The following is a 21,514-nucleotide window of genomic DNA, read 5'->3' on the forward strand; positions in this document are numbered from 1 at the left end:
GCTCACTTACAGTCTTCTATTTTAACCCTTTTAGCAAATAAACCTACAATTATTTTTGTTGCTAGCTCTTGTAAGTAGAAATTTTGCCTAGTTTAATACCTGTGTCTTGGTTTTGCCTGGATGCTGTTTTACAGAAAGAATTACTACTAGAGGCAGATACATAAGAACAAAAATTATAAGTTGGGAAGCATGCATTAATTTAAATGCTAGCCTTAATTTTTTGTACAGTCCAGAAGCAAAAAGCCAAACATTTTTTTTAAAAGGTTACAATTTTTTAAATTTTAACTTTCTTTGCAGAACATCAGTTTGGTTTTGGTGATTATAAGTGCACAAAAGTTAGCACTAACCTTTGAAACATATCCTTATGTTCTGTACTTGAAGTTTGAGGCATACTCCTGGAAAACACATAAATTTGTTTATTGGGACTTGAAGCAGAGATCTAATTATATATTTTTATACTTTGCTTATGGGAAGGTCCGAAAATACTTCACGAACTTCTCTGCACTTCAGTTCTCTAGGCCAGCTACATAACAAGGAATGGTATGCAGCAGATGTGGTGTTGTTTTAGTTGTAATAATAGAAGATTAACATGTCCCTTTAAACTTCAATTAATGTCTGGTATGGGGAACATTGTTATATTTTAGTTCCCAGAATTGTAGATTTAAGAGAAATTGTCTCAGTTGAGGGGAAAAAAATAAGTATTGTCTGCATGTGAGTCAAACCAGGATAGTAAATCAGAATAACACATCTCTTGATGCTTGAGTGTTCTTAGCTCTGGTAGCATTGGTAAATAGACCATGGACCTTGGCCCTGACTGCACACACTCGCACACGTACTCTGGTCTTAATACAGCATTTAAGGAGAAAGTGAGTAAGATACTGCATTCAGTTTTTTTTTTTTAACCTAATGTTATACAGTTTAGCTTTAGCAATAAATGGGTTTCTGTTTTCTTTATGTGGAAGTATATTTTTACGTTTATTTTTTATGAATTAGGTTAAGATAATGTCTTTGCTTTGCTTACAGTGCTTTTGTTCCTTTGAATATTCCCAACAAGAAGAACTCCACAGAGTGGGAGAAAGTGAAGCTCCTGTTTGAAGAATTTGGAAGTAGTCGTAAGTTTGAGATTTGTTGTGAGCTTTGTATAACTTGCTACTAACTTATTTTGGTATACTCATCGTTGACTGAACAAGATGATTAACTTTCTTGGTGACAGTTTTCTAACTTGATTCTTAATTGCTCACCTACCCTAAATCTTTCCAGCAATATTTTTCTTTTTGTTCAAACAAAAGAAAAATCAGAACAGGCTTTGAACTACAGAGAAGAGACTCTGGCAGTGTTTGCCTTCAGTACGCTCCCCATTTGACAGCAAGGATTCCAGTGTTGTGTCCTATGGTATTAGTGGCTGGGGGAGAGGTACTTTCTTCATGGAGTCTTCACTTGACACACCTTTTAAATGTTACTTGGATGCTGAAGTTTACTGATTTTAGGATATGGTGACAGTTTTCAAGTGCTTATCTATTTAAATGTGATATTGCTGTTCACTGCAAGAATGTGACTATTAAAGTTGCTTTGTCTGTTTATGCAGCTAAATGCTATGGGTGTTATGATTTTTTTTTCCCTTTGTTCTCCTAGTATTGACCTTTAATTGTTTTGTTTGCATTTGTTAAATTTGTTTATGCTAGGGTTATAAAGAACTATTGTAAAGATTCAATACTACTTAATGGAATTTGCCCTTCAGCTTATGCAGTTCATGTATTTAGACAGAATGTGTTTTCAAAGCAAAGGCATGAAGAAACTGTTTTATAGGTGAGCCAAGACAGATTTGATGTCACTTTTCCAAATGTATCCAGAAAAATGGTAACTAAAAGTTACCTTACAAACCTTAACCTAAATGCATAAATACTGTAATATTTGTGCCTCATTCTTGCTATATGTCAGAATATTTGCTTCTGTCTGAATATTTTAGAATGTAATTCTACAAGCCTTGGTCAAGTAGTATTCTGCATTATTCTAGGAGTTTTGTACTGAAACTGGTGGGCCCTGAAGGGGTATGCCAACTTTGTCCAGTTCTAAGTATTTTCTAACTTGATCCTCTTCCACCAAGCATTCATCTTTCCTCCAGCCTTTCTCCCTGGTTTCCAAGCCCCAGGTTTCCTAAAATGTGGTCTTGCTAGTCAGGACTGAGGCAAAGAAGGCATTCAGTATCTCAGACTTTTCCATGTCCTGTTTACCCTGTCCCACTCAGCAGCAGACCCACATTTTTGCCTTCCTTTTGCCACTTTAAGTACTCGAAGAGGCCCTTCTTTCTTGCTTCTGACATCCTTGTAGAGTCTTTCATCATAATACATGCTGTGCTGTAAGTTGTGTTTGCAGGCATAGGAGATGGGGAAGACAAGTTGGTAACTTTTCCATAATTTTGGCTGTCTGCTTGTTTCTCTTGCTTCACAAAGATTCTAACTGACAGTGTATAATAAAGTGCTTCTTAAACTGTTTATGCAGGTAGTGGCGGTGGCTGAGCTGAAAGCTAATTTTTCTAGGCTACCTTCATATGACTGTTAAATATTCAGCTCTGTACATGTCCTTGCTATGAAAGTGTAGTATAGCTAATGTTTATTTCTAGGAATCATAGAGTCACAGAATGGTTTGGGTTGGAAATAATGTTTAAATCATCTAGTTCCAACCCCTCTGCCATGCGCAGACACACTTCCCACTAGACCAGGTTGCTCAAAGTCCTGTTCAGCCTGGCCTTGAACACTGCCAGGGATGGGGCAGCCACAACCGCTCTGGGCAACCTGTGCCAGTGCCTCACCACTCTTGCAGTAAAGAATTTGTTCCTTATATCTATCTTGGGAAGGCTAATCATGAAGATGCTGGATTGAGATGTGGTTTTGACTTCTGACTCTACCAGCATTCTCTTGTGACGTAGTATTTTGTACAGTTCTGGTGTCCTCAGCATAAAAAGGACATGGAACTGTTGGAACAAGTCCAGAGGAGGGCCACAAGAATGATCAGGGAGCTGGAGCACCTCCTGTATCAAGACAGGCTGAGAAAGCTGGGGCTGTTCAGCCTGGAGAAGAGAAGGCTGCGTGGAGACCTCATAGCAGCCTTCCAGTATCTGAAGGGGGCCTATGCGGATGCTGAGGGAGGGACTTTTTGTCAGGGACTGTAGTGACAAGACAAGGGGTAATGGGTTAAAACTTAAACAGGGGAAGTTTAGATTGGAAGAAATTGGTATATAATGATAATTTCTTCAGCCACTTCTTAATGCTTCATTGAACATAGTTCAGCCTTTTAAAATGGATATTAAATATTGGTTTGAAATACATGTACGGGAGGATCATCGGGTATGGTGTTTATGTGTGGGGGTTTTTCCCCCCTAAACTTCAGAAGTAAAATTTTCTCAAGCATTAAAGGGAGAATAGTGCTGGGATTTTTATTTTGTGGGGTTTCTTTTTTGTTTTGGGTTGGCATTTGTGTTCTGTTCATTTTGGTTTTATTTTGTCCCCTCTTTTTTTTTTTTTTTTTTTTAAACATGGCTGTAGCATTTGAAATTTATGAATATATTGCTGTTAGCTTTGAGGGAGTTGTTTGGTATTATCTAGCAAAAATGGCAAAGGAAACATTTGAATTGGAAAGTTGGATTTGGTTGTGCTATTCTATTAGGCTTTGGTATTTTTGAAAGGGGGCCTGTAGGGTTGGTGAGAAGAAAGAGACATCTCATGGAGGATAACTATAATAGGATTTCTGAGTTTGTGAATGTTTGATTCTGTGTTCAGAAAAATAATGGTAACCAGCTAATGAAAATGTCAGTAATTATGTGTGAGTAGGAATAAAAGTTATTGTACTCTAAGTTCTTGAATAAACTATAAGGGAGGGGAGGACATGGGGCAGAACACTTAAAAAGTAGCTCAGTTGATATGACTGGGTAAAAAAATGGAATTGATTGCTTCAAGTTAATGTCTACAATAGCTACTATAAGCTTCCATGCTACTATAAATAAAAAAAAAAGCTTGCCATGTTGTCCTGCATGGTGAGGTTAAAGAATGGATGTTGTGAAAAAGTATGCAGTAGGATTCAGGGAGTTTGGTTATGAGTTTAGTAACACTTCCCTTTTACTTTTCTTTTTTATTTGTAGAGTGATAGTAAGGCTATTGTAACTCTTTAGTCCCATGACGTTCTTCCAGTTTGTACATTTGGATGTGCATGGTCTGAGTGTAGCTGAGGCCTACAGGCTGGCTTGTTTTGGTTGTATAAAGGATCCATGCTTGCCTGATTCTCTGGATAGCGCTTTATTTTGAGAAATCGGGTGATGACAAACAAACCAAAGATGAACTGTTGCTAATGTATCTGTAAATAGTGAAAATCATGCTGTGAAAATAGCAAAAAGCACCCTGTGGAGGCCAGAAATAAATCTTGAAGAGGCATTAGACAGCTATGGGAGCAATTTCATAAGTGGCTATTCAACTATGTGACTGAATGTCATGTGTAAACTTGTAGCAAAGGTGAGTTAGCTGTCCTGCTTGAAGTATTGGAGGAGGATCTACTGCTGACAAAAAGCTATTCTAGGTGCATTTTTCATCTGAGTTGATATGGCTGGTAACTATGTATCAATTTTTTTTTCTTGAATCTAATAAACTTTAATATCTTAAGGAAACAAATTCAGGAAGAAATGTTCTTGTTACCTCTACTGCAGGAATTTTCAACAGGCTTTTCTTTTCATCTTTTTTGCAGATGGGTTGACAGCTCTTTCATTTTCCATTAGTTCCTTGACTGTAATTGGAATGTTGGCAGCTATCACTTATACAGTAAGTTATTATGCAAATGTTTCAGCTGTTCATATTCATGATATTTGCACATGGGCTATACCTAGTGAGAAAACGGTCCTCATGCTGAAGAGCTTCAACAGTGTATTCTAGCTCTGGGTTTTCATGGTTTGAAGCACTACTTCTAGTGTCTTGCAATGAGAAGAATAAACAAATTGTTTGGTTTTTTCTGTTTGTTTGTTTTTTAACTGCAAGTTTAAGATCCATGGTTTCAGTACTTGAGCACAGATCAGACTTAATTTTGAAGTGTCCCCGAAAGAGGAGGACACATTATGCATGAAAGCTTGAAACACACATTCACTGGTTCCTCTGGTTGGTTTGTTTTGTTGTGGTTTTTTTTTTTTAAGCTTATGTCTATTTCTCCATTCAGCAGTGGAGAATTAAATGTTTGGGTTTTTATATTCACTGAACTATGCCGTAACCTAGACTCTATGCCGTAACCTAGACTTGGTCTGGTCAGTCTATACTGCTGAGTACTTACCTACATTGATGTTTCTGTTTCTACAAGGTTTACAGTGACAAGTCTGGCAGAAAACTTGATCTGTAAAGGAGTATGCAGAATGTCCTTAATAATAACTTTTTATAAAAGGCTGTTCTTCATTCAGTAAATGTAAAATGTCTTTAATAGAGCATTGCTTTACAGTTCTGTATTTGTGGTATTTGAGTAAGGGTAAATAGGCATATCAGGATTCAGTTTTAGGTATGAAAAACCTGCAGTACCTCATGAGATGTATGTCTTATGTCAAGAATAGCTTACAAAGTCAAAACCAGATAGTTTAGAGGCTTGCTTTCTAAAGCCTCAGGCATGTTCTTGGTAGTCCTAAGCATGCAACTAAACCACTGCAGTTCTTTCTATAGCTTTGAAGGATTCAGAAATGTTCATTCTGTGACCGACTATACATCATGTGATTAAGGTGATGTTAGTTCAACTTGACTCTTGCTTTTATGTGCAAAGGAAAGGAACAGTTTAACTTACTAGCTTTGGTCAACATGTGATGTTCATATGGTCACTTGCTTTTCCAATCTGTTTTATTTCTTCAGTTGCTGAATAATGTTTGCAATGCTACATGTTTTAACTTGTCATAAAGGTAAAATTCTGCAATGAAGATGAACTTTTAAAGCTTAAAATGACTGCAGGTAAAGCTTTAAAACTTCTCGGAAGTCAATGTTTTCCTAATAATAGGTTTGATTCCTAGTAACTTTAGCTTCCTTTGCAGCTCAAACATAGTAACATTGTTCCCACATAGCTTTGCTAGTCAATTCTAAGTGGCTTTGTAAAAATAGGTCCTGCAAGAAGTTATTTTGAAGCACTGCTAGCCAAGGAGATACTTTGTGGTAACTTGTTGTCAGGCAAAGGATGAATGAATAAAATTGTAGAGCAAGGATACAAGAATGGGGAATAACTGTTTTAGTCATAATTGAGTGAAGGGATAAAGTACCTACTAAATAATACCTTTGGACTCATAAGCCACTCTAAATTAAGTAACAAGTGTAACTAATGATTTTCTGTCTCCTCATACTAGTGAATTCAGCTCGTGTAAATTAGAGCAGGATTATGGGAGGCAGTTCAGTACAGGTTTTTAGTTGTGTCAGAACACTGACAGCTTGGTGGTCATTAGGCTCTGTGCAGTAGGTAGGAGAGCAATTTGGTGGATCAGCTAGTAGGTATCTCGGGTGAGCCAAATGGCTCTCAGCCCTAATGATTAAGTATTTTAACTTGACCTGAGTAATAAATTCTATTGCTTCAGGCCTTTTCTGACTGATATGGGTCACTAAATCATTCAGGCTCTATTGCTGCTATCTAGAGCAAGTGCTGGTCAAAAAAATCCAGACCTTTGTTTAGCCTATAATAGAATGTCAGCTTTTAAATTCCTTTCCCTTAATTGAGGAAGGAAAGATTAATGTCTTGTGCTCTGCAATCATGTAATTGAACATGTAGTGTTTTTTAACCTCCATGAGACTTACATTAAGAGCAAACTCATTAGCTGTGAGAATGTCCTCAGTGGTGTTTGGGGTGGTTTTATTTGCTAACAGCTGGGTGTATTTTTCTTTAACTGTTAGTAAACATCCAGAAGCATCTAAAATGCAAGATTGTTTTATTTTGCACAAATATACTGCTGACTGAAATGCAAACAATATTTTGATGGTAAATGAGATGAAACAAAAAGCATGAGAACTAAAATAGCCTTCTCTGTATGCCTCAATTACTAAGATTTTTAAGGTAAGTTGTTGCTTTGAAAACCTTGACTGAGCTGTTCATGCAAATGCCTGGAGCATAGAACTACTATTAACTTTGTTTTAACTGCAGCATTTTATTCTTCTGAAACTCTCCTGGTTTACAGTAAGTGTTAAGACAGCTTTGGAAAAATGGAGGAGCTGTTTCAGAGAAGTTTTAGGGATGAGCTCACACAGGAGGTAGTTGTTGTCCACCTCTGATATGAGAGGTTTTGTCATTGTTTGCAAGCAGTTGAAGAGTCTTATGCTGAAACAGTGAGTTGGCTTTACCTTGGTGGACGAAGTACAAATGTGTCACAGTGAAAACTGCTTATTAGACGGTCTGTGTTCTCAAAGTTATAGAAGGAATATGCATGTAGCATACATATATTCATGCTCTGTGCTTTCATAACATTTGGCCCACTGGTTGGGCTTCCAAACATAAGCAGTCTCCACCTGTAACAGTATGAGCAGTGCTCTTCACATGGTCTTAAGACTGAAGACAAATGTGACCTTGACAATATGTGGATGCCATGTACATGCATTCCAGTTTATATCGTGGACTGGGCTTTTCTCAGTGTTAAAACTTCATGCACAAGTTACTTTAGTAGTGAAAAGTTCCTGGTCTGCCACCCTTGCTTAAGCCTCAGGGAGAGGTTGGCCTCTGTACAGCCTCTGTCTTTACCAGCTGAGATTACCCTACTCCCTCCACTGGGAGGAGAAGTATGATTCTGGAAGGAGTAACTATTTTAATCTTGATAACTTCCCATTTCATTGCACTATGGATTTTTTGCTAGTCTTCTATTAAAAAAAAACCCAACACAACAAAACAAACAAACTCAAACAAAAAAACCCCACTCACCTATATAAGACAAAGGCATTAGTGCATAGGCTAGTCTGTGGGGGCAGTACCTCTGTCTTTGGGTATCTGACAAGTATGTAGTTAGGCCTCTGTTTCTCAGCCAGCCTTCTGCATGCCTATCAAATTGTTTGTCCTAGTTTATAAAGGTGGGAGGCCTTTGTGCTTAGTCATCCAACCACTGTTTGATAATTGGTGATAGATCTTTTAAGCACAAAAATAGAATAGCTTTATATAAGGGTAAATACAAGAACAAAGACATGTACTTCAAAATTTTGCGCAAGTGCCTATCAAATGATGGAAAAAAGGACAGAGGGAATAGATGAGAACACAGTGTGTGGTATCTGAGTTCCTTTGTCTCTGAACAGAGGTTATCTCAGATCTTTGATTTACGTTAGTTAAGAGTTGAGGATTTGTGGTACAGACATAACTGATGGTTTTTTGGTTTTGTTTTTGTTAGGTGTTTTGGTTGTTTTGTTGTTTTGGTTTTTTTGTTTCCTGGACTTCTGAATAGTCTCAGTCTATTTGATTGCCAGTGTTGCAGTTGTGTTCTTAAAGGGAATCAGAATGGTTACAGTTGGAAGTGACCTTCAAGACCATCCAGTTCCAACTCCCCTGCCACAGGCAGGGACACCTACTAGACCAGGTTGCTCAAGGCCCTGCCCAGCCTGGCCTTGAGCACTGCCAGGGATGGGGCAGCCACAACTTCCTTGGGCAACTTGTTCCAGTGTCTCACCACCCTCATAGTAAAGAATTTCTTCCTAATATCTAATCTAAATCTACCGTCTTTAAATTAAAAGCCATTCTTTCTTGTCCCCTACATGCCCTTGTAAAATGTCCCTTTTTATAGAAAGTGGAAGCAAGGGCAGGCGGCCTGGGAAGAATACCGGAACATTGTCCAGCAAGCTAGGGATTGGGTCAGGAAAGCTAAGGCCCAGTTAGAACTGAGTCTGTCCAGGTATGTCAAAGATAACAGGAAAGGCTTCTATAGGTATGTTGCAAACTAGGGATGATGTGAGCCTTCTTCAGAAGCTAACAGGAGAACTGGCTATCCTGGATTTGTTGGAAGGCTGATGTTCTCAGTAACTTCTTTACCTCAGTCTTCACTGGCAAATGCTCTAACCCCCCCACTCAGGCCTGGGAAAACAAATGTAGAGACTCTGAAAATGGAAGACCTTAGGCCCACTGTAGGAGAGGATCAGGTTTGAGAGCATCTTAGGAACCTGAAGGTGCCCAAGTCCATGGGACCTGATGAAATCCATCCGCAGGTCCTGAAGGAGCTGGCAAATGAAGTTGCTAAGCCACTGTCCATCGTATTTGAAAAATCATGGCAGTCAGGTGAAGTTCCTGACGACTGGAAAAAGGGAAATATAACCCCCATTTTCAAGAAGGGAACAGACCAGTCAGTTTCACCTCTGTGCCTGGCAGTATCATGGAGCAAATTCTCCTGGAAATCATGCTTATGCACATAGAAAACAATAAGGTGCTTGGTGACAGCCAGCATGGCTTCGCTGAGAGCAAATCTTGTCTGACCAATTTGGTGGCCTTCTATGATGGGGCTGTGGAACTGATGGACAGGGGTAGAGCAGTTGATGTCATCTAGCTGGACTTATGCAAAGCGTTCGACACTGTCCCACATGACATCCTTGTATCTAAACTGGAGAGACAGCAATCTGATGGGTGTACCACCTGGTGGAATAAATATTGGCTGGATGGCCACATGCAAAGAGTTGTGGTCAATGGCTCAATGTCCAGTCAGGGGCTGGTGATGAGTGGTGTCCCTCAGAGGTCAGTGTTGCAACTAGTCCTGTTCAACTGGCATTGTTTAGCCTAAAGAAGAAGGTGGCTCTGGTGAAGTCTTATCAGTGTGTACAGATATCTGAAGGGAGAGTTAAAAAAGTATGGAGCCAAGCTCTTCACAGTGGTGCTGGGTCATGGGACCAGAGGCAAAGGGCACAAAGGTCATGAACCTTTATAATAATATTGTCGTGGTTTAAACCCAACCACAAACCTCGTTTACTCACTCCCCCCCTTCTTGCCCTCCCCCTGCTCCTGGAGGGACGGAGAGGAGAATCGAAAAGAATGCAACTCCCACGGGTTGAGATAAGAACAGTTTAGTAAGTAAGGTATCACACAAATCACTGCTGCTACCACCAATAATAATAATGCTAAAGGAAATAACAAGAGGAAAGAATACAAGACCTCAACACCAGCTGACCAATAACTCGCCCCACTCCCCCCAGCCGAGCACCGACCGATACCTTGTCCAACCCTGCAGTCCCAGCCCTTCCCGGGTAACTCCCCGTTACATCCTGGGCATGACGTGCTGTGGTATGGAATACCTCTTTGGTCAGTTTGGGTCAGGTGTCCTGTCTCTGCTTCCTCCCGGCCTCCCCTCCTCCCTGGCAGAGCATGAGGCTCACAAAGTCCTTGGCCAGACCAAACATTCGAGCAGCAACTGAAAACATCGGCGTTATCAGCACTGTTCCCAGGCCAAAAGATCAAAACACAGCACTGTACTAGCTCCTAAGAAGGAGAAAAATGACTGCTGCTGCTCAACCCAGGACAAATATATATATTTTAATATAGATTTATTTAATAATATTATTTTATTTTTATAATTATACTTGCACAGCAAAGTATGCTACTAATGCAAGTTCCACAAGCAAATCTCCTTTTTTTTTTTTTTTTTCTCTTATTTAAAAAAGAGGAAATTCGTAGCAGCCTTACAGTATCTGAAGGGGGGCCTACAAGGGTGCTGGGGGAGGGACTTTTCATTGGGGGCTGTAATGATAGGACAAGCGGTAATGGGTTCAAACTTAAACAGGGGAAATTTAGGTTAGATATAAGGAAGAAGTTCTTTACTGTGGGGGAGGTGAGGCACTGGAATACAATTATTATATATAATAATTTAATATATATTAATTTAATAATATAATATAATATAATATGAGACCAAAGGGTCTTCTATTGTAGATACCAGCTGCAGATTGATGTCAGTAAGTACAGGAAACTTCTAGAGCAGAAGAACACATGCAGAAGTTAAATCCTTACTATTAAATCCATGCAGTCTTTAACAATGGATAAGACATAAAGCTGGAATATGAACTGCAGATCTTTGGGATGAAAATTTGAGGTCTTTTCTTAACATTATCATTACCTGATACCACCCTGCCCCCAGCCCTAAAGGACATAAGGAAACAAGCTGGCAACTTTTGGGATATTTGGAGAATGTAATGCATGATGAAGAAAATAGCCTACAGAAACAAATAATAAAGAAATGCTTAGACACAGTCAGCCAAAAGACAAATGAGTTAGAAATATCAAAAGGACATCCAGTTTAAGGAAAGATTGAACAACAATTTGGAAAACCAGCAGGGAAGACAAAAAGAGTCATAGAATCATAGAATAGTTAGGGTTGGAAAGGACCTTAAGATCATCTAGTTTCAACCCCCCTGCCATGGGCAGGGAAAAAAAGAAAGGCATATGGTTTGAAAGATGCTGTTAGAGGCATTTCAGACAGCAGCTTCAATGCATGAAAATTACAGGAACAGGTTTGGAAGTAGTCCAGATCAACTTGGCAAAAGGAATTTTGAGACAACAGCTACAGTCAGCGTGTTAAGTGATCTTAGAACTGAAAGGTAGGGAATTCCTAAGGTGCAGTGATAAACCTAAAAGGGGAAAGCTTGGGGGAAAACCTTTTAAATGTTAAAGGCCAAGAAACAGCAAGAAGGTCCAAATGAGCAAGTAGTACTGTAAGACTGAACACTGCAAGATCAGAACTGAAGAGGTCTCAGGAAAAATCAAATATAACTTTCTGAATTAGTGTAAGCACAGAAGATAATGAACTGACTTACATGAATTAGTGCTCTGTAATGTGAATAATTCATTAAGTAAAAAAGTCCTACTTTAGCATACAGTGAGAAAAGAAGAGCTGGCATAATAAAGCAACATGAGGGATACTATGGTGTTTTCAGGACAAAGCAGACACTAATGTAACTAAGGAGCTTCCCTCTGGACACAGCAAACTCTTTCACTGTGAGGGTGATGGATCACTGGCACAGGTTGTTCAGATTGTGGAGACTCTTTCCTTAGATATATTCCAGACTCATATGGACAAGAAGGTCTTGGTGACCCTGCTTGAGCAAAGGTGTTGGACCAGATGACCTCCAAAGGTCTTTTTTAGCCTCGGGCATTCTGTGGTCTGTCTAATATGCGGACTTGGAGGATTTAGTATGGCACTTAATATGTTATACTTCATGGTGCAAGGTGTCCTCTCTTTTTAAGCTTGGCTTTAGCCTATAAAAAGTTTGAGGGGACAGATTTGCCAATGAGAAATGTTATTTATTGAATTAATTTAATTCCACAATATTGGTTTTACTGTTACAAGCTCATTCAACACATGCTGGACAACTTTTTGTTCCATCACAGCTCTTATTTTGTGAGAAAATGACTTAAGAGATTTTTACTGTTTCTCCACGTGAGTACAACTAATAAGCAGAAGTGCAGTGGGTGCTTTGTTGAAAAACAGTATGCTGTATCTTAAGAAATGTAGGTAGTTCTGTGTTTTAGTAACTACAGACTCTTGCAGGACTATGTTACAAGATGGTAATAACTTTTGGTAAGTGGTAATGCCATAGGTAAGTGTCAATTTTCAGAAGCTCCTTGTGTAAGCAGAGGGAAGAACATGCCAGTTCTGGGGCAGGGGGCAAAGAAACAAACATTTTAAGAAATACTTTAAGCAATACAAGTTACTTTTTCTTATTATTCTGTAACTTTATAAAGTTGGTTGTACTAGAAGCAATTCACATGCTTCTGTGTATGGATGTAAAAATATAAAAGTAATTTTTAGCTACAGAAGCTTTAATTGTTTCTTGTGACTAAATTTGAGCTGATCCTTATTAGCATGGTCTTCTAGAATATAATAGCAAAACTCGCAGTTCATGTTGCGTTTCCTTGCTGAGTACACTGATGAATAGCCTTTTTATGTTAAATGACGTAATGCATATTTCTCCCTGCTTCTCAGTCTTCCAACTAAGGAAGTTAGTATTCCAAATACTTAACTTCTAAAGGGGAAATAAAAAAATAGTGGCTTTATCAAAATTGTAGATGAGGTGTACAAATGTTCACTTTAGATGTTAATGTTACTGATAATTGTAAACACAGATGTAATTTTTCTGAAGTATGTGCAGTATTTAAATGAGTAACATTATTTTAAACTTATTTCTTGTAGCTCAACTTTCAACATAATCTTGAATTGGTAGTTGCTTTTCTGTTTTAAAACTTTAGTAATACGAAGTCTACTTCTTGGTGCTATGTAATGCATAGTACTGAAGTACAGCATTTTATGTTTAAATTTGCTTTTTAAGAGATGCGAACAAGTGATGCTCAGGGGGACTCAATAAATCTGTGACCTTGATTAGTATGGCCAGTTTTCTATGTCTATAAATGTGGAATATAACAAGAAAACTATAAATCAGTGCTGCAGTGCTGTGTTGATTTTTGGCTGGGGTAGAGTTTGAAACGGTTTCACAGATGATGCAGTTTGCATCTAACTTTCATTAATGTGTTCTGCATTGAAATGGTTTCACATTGCCTTAGGTATTAATACAGTTGTTGTCAGCTCCAGATTGCTGTTTGAATTCAAGGCAGAATAAAGCATTACACAATGATAGGCAGATTAATTTTTGAGTGATCTTATGCATCTCATTTAGCATGTCCTTGAATTGTAACTGGCTGGGTAATGTTCCTAGGCACTTAGTAAGCATTATATGATTTCTTATGAAACTTAAAGTGATCCTTTTCCCTTGATCCAGAAAGGAGATATTACAAAGCTCAGTTTGTCTACTGACAAATGTAATAATATTTTCACACCTAATTTTTGTCCAGATTATGATTTACTTTTCTAGCAGCTGATTTATTAACAGCCAAAAAGCTTAAGGCCTTTTATAATTTAACATTAAAAGCACTCATTTACTGCTGATTTTCTCTTAGGTAAACATTAAACAGTTATTGAGAAATACAGAAATTGGTAGCATTCATCATCATTACCACTTAATCACTTCAATGCCAATTGTGAAATGTAAAAGAAATGTAGTTATGTGATTATGTTGACTTCTCCATGAAGCAGTAGAAAACACTTAAATTGGTTTGCTATTTTGGTTATGTTTTAACAGCCTGATTCCTACTATTTTCTTGGAGAACTGTAGATAGTAAATTGCTGGATCAATAATAGTTTTGTACTTTGGAGATTTTAGAGTTGCAGCTTGTAAGTTGGTTAATCTTTTTGTTTGGTTCTTAATGCTCTTCTAAGCCTGATAGAACAATGCAGAAGATGGCAGCTGGGCAAAGTAGTTATGCTCCATATTACTACTGAGTCAGGTTTTTTTACAGACAATATGTCCAGCAAGCACAAGTTCACTATGTGTAGTGGAACAACTGTAGCGTAGAGGCTTGTCATACTTGCGTTCTGCATCTTACTAACTTTGCCTGCAAAACAAAAACCTTTTTTTGTCCACTTAGACTGATAAATGAGACCACCTTTGAATCTGTATTGTGGAGAGAAGACATTAGTATGCAAAACAAAGGTTAATGTGTAGCAGGATACTGTAATGGTGATTGCTAGAGAAATGGATAAGGAAGCACAACGTGCGCTGTTAATCTTTTGTTCAACAGATCACACAAGAAATGTCATACTGAGCATACCAGTTCAGTTTGGTCAGTCTGTTTCATTGCTCTATGCTTTGAGGTTTTGTTATACCAATGTTACTCCAAAATGTGCGTGCTCTTACAGCAGTTGAAGATTTGATACTAAAACTTCCCATGAAAGAAATGAGATTTTGCAAGTTACCATTTTGAATAGTTTTTCCAAGCTGTGCGGCATGAGCTTTCCCCTACCAACAAGGCGGGGGGGATGAAATCCCAGAAAACCTCCACAGTGCCCCAGTCCAACCATCCATGATGTTATCTGACATCTTCAGATGCATTTAGGAGGTTTTTTCCTTTTCACAGTTTAGGGAGGATGCATGAACCACTGTCATTGTTTGCCATATTTGATCTGGAAATAAGATTCTTGAAGTATGGTATTAGCTTTAGAATGGTAGTATGTATAGATAGCTAGAGATGGAGACCAGTTAATGTCAGGAGTAGATGACTACTACTGAACTCGGATTACTTTTCAATAAAACTGTGCAGTCTAGCTGCACGGAGGAGGGTACAGTTTTGAAAAAAAAGGAGGCCTAATTTGAAGTGGGGTATTGTTTTGTTTTGTTGGACCATTCATGTTGAAATTAATTACATCATACTAGACTTTTATTTTGTTAAAGCACTGCATGACATAAACTAGATTTAATCTGTTTTTAACTTGATGTGTTTTTAATCACAGTGTAGTGGGTGGAATTGCACATTTTGTGTTTCATGTTAAAACTCTCAGGTGAAGTCTTCAAGCAAGCTGTTGGAAGAAAATAAAGGGTTGAATACTTGTAAATTATAAGTTCTGATCATTTCTTACGACTTTAATACACTGGTGGAGTTCTGTCATTTTTATATGGCTGGTTTGTGTGACTTCGCTAGAGGGCAGTGCTACGCAAGAAATGTTTGTCGGCGTGAATTTTGACACTTTTTGCATAAGATTACATATACACCTTTTAAAACACCTCAGTGATGGCACGTAAAAGCCACATGCTTGATATATGAACCTCTGAAAATAAATGGAATGGGGAGTCTTTCTACTGTGTTATGCAAATATTTACTGATAATTTCTTGAAGTCGCTAGTCTAATTCTCAAAAATATATTTAACCAGAGAAAGCTGAACTACCTTTAGTTGCAGTGCTGGTTGTGTACCACACTGATCAGAAGTAACTTAGCTGTTCTGTTAGTTATCTAGCAAGGAAAAATATTATCTTTGTGCTGTCAGTTAATCATTTAGACCCTATCTTTTTAGTGGTACACAGCAGATGTAGAAAGTGATCTGTTGTCAATTCCTAGTTAATCTATAGTACCTGATGGTTTCAGGCTTTTTGCAGTAGGTGTTCAAAGTTAGCTTGAACTTGTTTAAACTCTCTTCTGAAGACATTTGCTGTATTAATTTCAGTGTGTATTTTTCTGTGCTCCTCATGACTTACCTGAGTGCTAATGGTCTGGCTGATTATTAGGTGTTCCCGTCTTAATACACACTTTTCAGTGGAACTCTTTGGTAGCTTGTGCTCTTTAAATATGTTAAACTCTAGCAGTTATGGTTTCTCCTGGAAAAACTTCCCAAGCCTTTTTAATACTTAAGGGTTTATCCCTGACATAGTTACTTGCTGCAATTTTTGTAAAATGTGATTTTACAACTTGGCTCAACTTTACTTGTTTTCTGTCTTCTGTTCCTGAGTGACTATTAAGATACCAGGCAGCTAATAAGAATGACTACTCCGTTATCTAGGCATGGGCTGTGTGAGTTTGGTGAGTCTAAAGTATTGCAAGATGCTAAGTCTGCAAGAGACCAGAGGTTGAGAAAAGCCACTCTTTCTTCTACATCTTATTAGGAGAATAGGTGGATCTGGTGCAGATAGGATAGGAAGAAGTGAGACATGGGAGAAATGAAGATTCATCAAACTGGAAGCAATACTCGTGTAATCTCCTATTGAGGTATTTCTGTGCTCTGTCTGGAGCACAGAGTATATTTGGGTTCAGTGGTGTGCTGAGAACAGGTAGAGCATGCCTCTTGCTCTTCTTTGATGCTACTAATACTGCATAAACAGTATTGAAGTAACTGTTGCTTTCATGTGAGCTTGTCCTGGTTTACTGGTGACAGATTTCTTTGCAAATAGCTGGTTTAGACCTAGCTACCATTTCTGTGAATAGCAAATAAGAAGTCTTTAAGAGTTTTGTTTTGTTACCTAAGCTTTGTATCGGATAGGTAAGGTGGGTTTTCTCTTGCTTAAAGTTACTCTGTTTTGGGGTTGTGTGGGTTTGTGGTTTTTGGTTGTTTTTTTTTTTTTTTGGGGGGGGGTGTTTGATTTTTTGTTTTAGTTTTTTCCTTCAGAGTAGAAGGCCATCTAATTCAAGAACTCTACAAAGTAGAAACATAAACTTCATCCATCCAGAGATATTACCTGTATTGGTTGTGGGTAGACTCTCCAGTCAGAGTAAGACAGCTGCCCATGAGTGATGCCTCTAACTTTTACTTACTAGGTAGTGAGCTCTTGGTGTTCATTTTTCCATCTCTTAAGCTAACTGATAGGGGGTGATCTCTTATATGGATCTCTTCTGGGGATTCAAGAGAGGGGAGTCTTCTCTGAAATAAATTGCTTTAAATACAAATTCAGATTTTTATTTTTTTAATATTGTAAAGTGGGGTTTCAGTGAAGCTTATCAGGCATTCAGTAACAGCAGAGATAGCCCGAGACTTTAAAGACCTAACTTTGCATCACGTATTACCAAGTATCTGAGCAGTTAGCCTGAACAGTTAGCGTTTAGCACTAGATTCAGTTCATTTTGAAGAACCTATGTGCAAAAAGCAACCATTTATGCTGTAATTGCCTGCTAGATTTGAATGATAGTTTTTCCTTTTCAGTGCAGTGCTTTTTATCTGACTTAACCATTCTGGGCAAAGGTTGTCTAAAAATAAGTTCTGGAAACTTGTTTCAGTGGTGTAAATATGTCAAGCTTTAATTACTCATGGTAATTAAATGATCCTGGTATAGAGTTAATTTTCTTCCTGGTAGCTGATGCAATACTGTGTTTCAGCTTTAGTGTGAGAATAATGCTAATAACACACTGATGTTATAGTTGTTTGTAAGTAGTGCTTACACTGGTCAAGGACTTTTCAGTCTCATGCTCTGCCAGTGAGAAGTGGTACAAGAAGCCAGAAGAGAGCAGAGGCAGGATACCTGACCAAAAATATCCAAATGGGTATGCTGTACCACAGCACATCATGCCAAGTATAGAAACCAGAGGGAGTCAACGAGGACAGACCAATTGGTGTTCAGGTTGGGCTGGGTATTGGACAATAGGTGGTGAGCAATTGTATTGTGCATCACTTGGGTTTGCATGGATTTTATTCCTCCTCTTTTTCCTTTTAATTACTATTATTATGAAGTTAACCTTTTACTTATTCTTCCCATCCCACTGAGGGGTGAGAGGGAGAGTGAATGAGTAGCTCCTTGGTACTTAGTTGCTAGCTGTGGTTAAACCACAGCAACTTGTTTTGTCAAAATTCATGTGTTTAAGTTGTCTTAACTATTAAAGGCTCTTCTGATATGTTTCAAGATTGAGTTCTCCCTTGGCTTTGGTGTACAGCTTTGGTTTTCCTGTGCTATCTTTGATATGTTGCTTGCTTGTTGAATTGATGCCCAAAATAGTAGCCCATGATTAACTTAACATTTGCATCAACCCAGGGGATTAAAACTCTGTCAAGCCTTGAACTTCTATGGTAGCCTGGAGAGAAACGGAACCCTGAAACTGAACTAATGAAGCTTCTGTCCAGACCTATGACACATCACATGGGAAGGTGAATAAAGTTGCTAAGCCAGTGTCCATCATATTTGAAAAATCATGGCAGTCAGGTGAAGTTCCTGACGACTGGAAAAAGGGAAATATAACCCCCATTTTCAAGAAGGGGAAAACTGATGACCCAGGGAATTACAGACCAGTCAGTCTCGCCTCTGTGCCTGGCAAAATCTTGGAGCACATTCTCCTGGAAGGCATGCTAAGGCACATGAAAAACAACAAGGAGCTTGGTGACAGCCAGCATGGCTTCACTAAGGGGAAATCCTGCCTGACCTATTTGGTGGCCTTCTATGATGGGGCTGTGGAACTGATGGACAGTGGCAGAGCAGTTGACATCACCTACCTGAACTTGTGCAAGGTGTTTGTCACTGTCCCACATGACATTCTTGTCTCTAAACTGGAGAGACACATAAATTTGATGAATGGATGTCCTGGGTTCAGCAGTAGCAGTTATTTTTCTCCTTCTTAGTAGCTAGTGCAGTGCTATGTTTTCATTTTTTGGCCTGGGAAGAGAGCTGATAATGCCGATGTTTTTAGTTGGTGCTCAAATGTTTGGTCTGGCCAAGGACTTTCTGAGCCTCATGCTCTGCTAGGGAGGAGGGGAAGCTGGGAGGAAGCAGAGACGGGACACCTGACCTAAACTAGCCAAAGAGGTATTCCATACCACAGCATGTCATGCCCAGGATGTAACGGGAGTGACCCAGAAGGGCTGGGGGACTGCAGGATTGGAGGAGGTATTGGTCGGTGCTCGGCTGGGGGGAGTGGGGCAAGTTATTGGTTGGCTGGTGTTGAGGTCTTGTATTCTTTCCTCTTATTTCCTTTCTCATTATTATTGGTGGTAGCAGTAGTGATTTGTGTTATACCTTAGTTACTAAACTGCTCTTATCTCAACCCGTGGGAGTTGAATTCTTTTCAGTTCTCCTCTCTGTCCCTCCAGGAGCAGGGGGAGGGTAAGAAGGGGGGGAGTGAGTGAATGAGCTTTTGTGGTTGGGTTTAAACCACGACAATGGACCACTTGGTGGATAAAGAACTGGCTGGATGGCCACACGCAAACAGCTGTGGTCAATGGCTCTGTGTCCAGCTGGAGACCAGTAACAAGTGGTGTCCCTCAGAGGTCAGTGTTGGGACCGGTCTTGTTCAACATGTTTGTTGGTGACACGGACAGTGGGATTGAGTGCGCCCTCGGCAAGTTTGCTGTTGACACCAAGCTGTGTGGTTTGGTTGATACGCTGGAGGGAAGGAATGTCATCCAGAGGGACCTTAGCATGCTTGTGAGGTGGTCTGATGCCAGCTTCATGAAGTTTAACCATGGTGCAAGGTCCTACACCTGGGTCGGGGCAATTGCAGGCACAGCTACAGGTAGGGAGGAGAAGAGAGTCAGAACAGCCCTATGGAGAAGGACCCAGGGGTGCTGGTTGATGAGGAACTGGACATGAGCCAGCTTCAGTATGGGGTCGCAGCCCAGAAAGCCAACAGTATCCTGGGCTGTATCAAAAGGAGTGTAACCAGCAGGTCGAAGGAGGTGATCCTGCCCCTCTGCTCTTGTCAGACCTCACCTGGAGTATTGTGTAAAGTTCTAGTGTTCTCAACATAAAAAAGACATGGAACCAGTCCAGAGGAGGGCTACGAGGATGATCAGGGAGCTGGAGCACCTCCCGTATGAAGACAGGCTGAGAAGGTTGGGGCTATTCAGCCTGGAGAAGAGGAGGCTACGTGGAGACCTCATAGCAGCCTTCCAGTATCTGAAGGGAGCCTATAGGGATGCTGGGGAGGGACTCTTCTATTAGGGACTGTAGTGATAGGACAGGGGGTAAAGGGTTATAACTTAAGCAGGGGAAGTTCAGATTGGATATAGGGAAGAAGATATTTATTGTTAGGGTGGTGAGGCACTGGAATGGGTTGCCCAGGGAAGTTGTGAATGCTCCATCCCTGGTGGTGTTCAAGGCCAGGTTGGACAGAGCCTTGGATGACATGGTTTTGTGTGAGGTGTCCCTGGCCATGGCAGGGATGTTGGAACTAAATGAACTTAAGGTCCTTTCCAACCCTACCTATTCTATGGTTCTGTGATTTTGTGACTAATCTTTCTGTCCTTTATTCTGTATACTGATGTCTTGCAGGACCAATGCTGCTTTTTCCCCACACAGATGATGGAGGTTTCCTTGCATAAACATCTTACTATTAGCATCTTTTGTATTCAAGGAAGGAATTTAGACTTCCTTTATTACTAGAGTAAGCTTGACTTTTGAGTCTGTAATTCACGTCTGCAAAAAACAGAAAAACAATGCATCACTTTGAGTTGCAGTTTGCTTTGTTGAAACTTTGTTTTAGAAGATTTATAGCTCTGAATTTTATTCCTTAACTACTTCTGTTGAGTAATTACTTGATACTTGTTAGTTGATGGTAGCTGTTTGAAGAACAGTTGTAAACCTGTTATTGATGGTGTAATCTTATTGTTCCTAAGCTTAGTTTTGTAAATTTGTATAGACCTGTTGTCATAGCATTTTTCATTACTACATGTGTTTCTATATACGAAGTGTCACTGGCTCTGGCTGGGAATGTTTTTGGTTCCACAGCCTACATTCTAGTTAGGAAATTGGATGGTATTTATGCTTTCACCTGCATTTTGGAGTTAAGCTACTAGCAGGCGGACCTGAGTGGGCTTTTCATAGTCAGTATGGGCCCAATACTATGGAGTCTTCAAAAGTGATCTGGTTGATCGGGTTAGATATAAAATCAGAGTTTGAGAATTATTTCCAACTGGGGAAAGCAGATACAACAGAACAACTGTAGAGACTTTGACAGGTTGGAAGCTTGGGTCAATGAGAATGGCATGAGGTTTAGTGAATTTTAAGGCTTTCTCTTGAAATGCATTAATTGCACTCAACAGTTTATGCTGGGGTTTGGCTGGCTGGTGATGGCTCTGCTGAAAAGGAACTAAAAGTCCTAGTGGATAGCAAGCTGAGCATGAGCCGGCAATGTGCCCTGAGGCAGAAAGGCAGTGTCCTGGGTCTGCATCAAGAGCATAGCCATTAGATCAAGAGACATGGTTGTTCCACTGTACTTTGAGCTTTCAAAGCTACAGCTGGGAATGGTATCAGGATGTGGTCCCCTAGTTTAAGAGAC

At 39.5% G+C, this 21,514-nt stretch overlaps 1 protein-coding gene across 1 annotated transcript in view; it reads left to right on the top strand.

Moving 5' to 3' along the window:
* Positions 1 to 21,514, top strand: part of LMBRD1 (LMBR1 domain containing 1) — an 82,359-nt gene that overhangs the window by 22,559 nt on the left and 38,286 nt on the right. Inside the window, exons 6-7 of the mRNA XM_065681453.1 lie at positions 1,024 to 1,112; positions 4,732 to 4,805. Of these exons, the coding sequence (XP_065537525.1) occupies positions 1,024 to 1,112; positions 4,732 to 4,805 (163 nt within the window). The remainder of the gene's footprint in view (positions 1 to 1,023; positions 1,113 to 4,731; positions 4,806 to 21,514) is intronic.

Source organism: Lathamus discolor, chromosome 5 (assembly GCF_037157495.1).
Source record: "Lathamus discolor isolate bLatDis1 chromosome 5, bLatDis1.hap1, whole genome shotgun sequence".
NCBI classification, from domain to species: domain Eukaryota; kingdom Metazoa; phylum Chordata; class Aves; order Psittaciformes; family Psittacidae; genus Lathamus; species Lathamus discolor.